Source organism: Asparagus officinalis, chromosome 1 (genome assembly GCF_001876935.1).
Source record: "Asparagus officinalis chromosome 1, Aspof.V1, whole genome shotgun sequence".
In the NCBI taxonomy this organism is placed as follows: Eukaryota; Viridiplantae; Streptophyta; class Magnoliopsida; order Asparagales; family Asparagaceae; genus Asparagus; species Asparagus officinalis.
This window is the reverse complement of record NC_033794.1, coordinates 122,559,577-122,561,875: the sequence shown is the minus strand read 5'-3', so window position 1 is coordinate 122,561,875 and position 2,299 is coordinate 122,559,577. Positions and strand designations below refer to the sequence as shown.

At 41.8% G+C, this 2,299-nt stretch overlaps 1 protein-coding gene and 1 long non-coding RNA gene across 2 annotated transcripts; one reads left to right on the top strand and one right to left on the bottom strand.

Annotated features, from left to right (window-relative positions):
* Nucleotides 474-754, bottom strand: LOC109844327. Its single transcript, XR_002247991.1, has 2 exons — nucleotides 706-754; nucleotides 474-607 (listed from the first exon to the last, which is right to left on the bottom strand). It is a non-coding gene; the product is annotated as an uncharacterized LOC109844327 (long non-coding RNA).
* On the top strand, nucleotides 1,311-2,299 carry LOC109840891 (U-box domain-containing protein 3-like). The gene has a single exon (XM_020409716.1). The coding sequence runs from the start codon at nucleotides 1,311-1,313 to the stop codon at nucleotides 1,989-1,991; it is 681 nt and encodes a 226-aa protein (XP_020265305.1). The 3' UTR covers nucleotides 1,992-2,299.

Sequence of the window (2,299 nt, the reverse complement as noted above, 5' to 3'; positions counted from 1 at the left end):
CCAAACAAGCTGGATACTTGTTTCCTCAAGCAACGCAGATGTAGAAGCAAAAGGGGTTCCTGAGCTCCCACCATCTCGTCCACAGCGTGCTGGGTTCTACCACGACACTGCCCATGTGAAACTTACGACTACAGGCAGTTCCAAGTCGCCGACCGCATTCTTCTTTTTCACAACACCAAGCAAAAAGTGAAGATTTAAGCGGACTCCAATGGAACTCAAAACTGAGACAGCACTCCGCAAGTTCCTTCTACGGGGTAAAATAAAAAGCTGATTTCAAGTAAAAAGCAAATTGGGACCCCGTCAGAAGAAAAAAAAACCTATCCATATTTAGCAAAAGAATGATGGAGGATCTCCCTGGTTCACAAACAGACCCACAATATCTAAATACTGGGACAACATTAACAAGAGTTTGATACAGATAAAGATTACATGTTTAACATCCAAACAAATTTGGCGTTGTAAGCAGACAAGCATCTCACAAATCAGTTAAATACTGCTGTATATTTATTGCATATCCATAGACACCAATAGCACCAACATAGTAACAGTTTCTCAGCAACCAAACAAGGAACTCTCAAATACCCAATCAAAAGTTCTTCACTTATTCCTATCACAAACATTAATATAACCAACATTAACACCCAGAGATTACACAAATATACTCAACATTAACAGCAGAAAGAAAAAGGTTTCTCATCTTTATACCTGTTCTCATGATCATGATCCCCTGTTCTGCTTCACCTCTATAGTCTGCCTTCATCAACCCCTTCTCACCAATAGTGATGTGATTTGCTCTGCCAACCTTGATTAAACTTCACGCAATAGTGAGAACTTCATCTGTATTACAAAAATTAAAAAATCACATTATATAATAGAACTGTTGCTCGTTGGGAGTAGGTGCATGTTATTTCAGAATGTATGAGTTCAAATACTCATTTTCTTGTTGTTATGATAATTAATAGTAAGCAGATAAGTGTCAATGGACAGAAATGTTTAATTGTTCTCTTACCCTCTTTTTACTGGATTTGAATCTTCTGTTTCGAGTCTTTACAATCTGTGCTCAATCAAACAGGAACTAAACTTTAATGTTTCAAAATCTTCAATTAGGCATATTACCTTTCATCTTTTTTTGTACCAAACAAGGAAGGCAATTTCATGTAGAATCTCACGATCTTTGTCTCTTCCTAACCTATGGTTCCTAATTCTTAGGAATTTGGGTGATTGCACCCTGTTGCATGAGTTATTTGGTAGAGGTTGGTATTGCATTAATATTTGGCCGTTAAAACTTGACCTGTTTTTTTAATTGCTTCATGTTGGCACGCCAAATCCTTCACGTTGGCACGCCACAGGCCAAATCTGACGCAATCACCACCCTTTCCAATCTCTCCACCACTGGAAACACACTATCCACAATTCTCTCATGCTTCCCGATCCCTTCCCTAGTTGACATCCTCAACACCTTCAAAAAATCGTCCAAAACAGTTGAGAAATGTGTCGCTCTCCTCGAATCGCTTATGCCCTTCGAACACGCACGGGTATCTCTGACTTCAGAGCCCGGGGGTGTGCTATCAGTGGTGGAAGCGCTTGAGGATGGGTCAAGCCGAACCAAGGAGCACGCTGTAGGGGCGTTACTGACACTTTGCAAGAGTGATTGTTGCAGATACAGAGAAGTTATTCTCAACGAAGGAGCGATTCCAGGGTTGCTAGAGCTAACAGTGCAAGGGACGGATAAGGCTCGGCCGAAGGCGAGGGAGCTGCTGCAGATTTTGCGGGGCTCGAAAGACAGGAGGTCGGAGATGGAAGGCGAGACTTTGGAGGATATTGTGAACGATATCGTGTGTGGGATTGAAGGTGAGGATCGATCAGGGAAGGCGAAGAGGATGCTGGCGGAGATGGTGAAGGTGAGTATGGAGCAGAGTTTGAGGCATTTGGAGAGAAGGGCTTCTGTTGTTTGTACTACTCCTACAGCGGAGCTGGCTACTTTGAAGTGATGATGTTGACGCTAGCGTTTGTGGTTTGCTTGCTTTCTTGGCTGAAAGATGCCAGTCCAGGCCGCGAAGGTAACAGGTGACTGGTGAAAGTGTTCATACTTTGTAATTGTTGTATCTATATGATTTCCTCACAGTTTATGTGCATGTTTGAAGGTGGGTTTGTATGATTGTACAATATAGTTTCTTTGAGATTATAGGGGATATACCAATCCTTGCTTTTCATTATATGCTTTTGTTTTGATACGCTTTTTTTCCAGGGTCTGTTCGTCCGCAGTTCTTGCAATGTAATAAGTGGTAGTTGCATGTAA

Bases quoted from the DNA above. Each gene is read 5' to 3' on its own strand.
- LOC109840891 (XM_020409716.1), top strand. From the start codon at position 1,311: ATGTTGGCACGCCAAATCCTTCACGTTGGCACGCCACAGGCCAAATCT.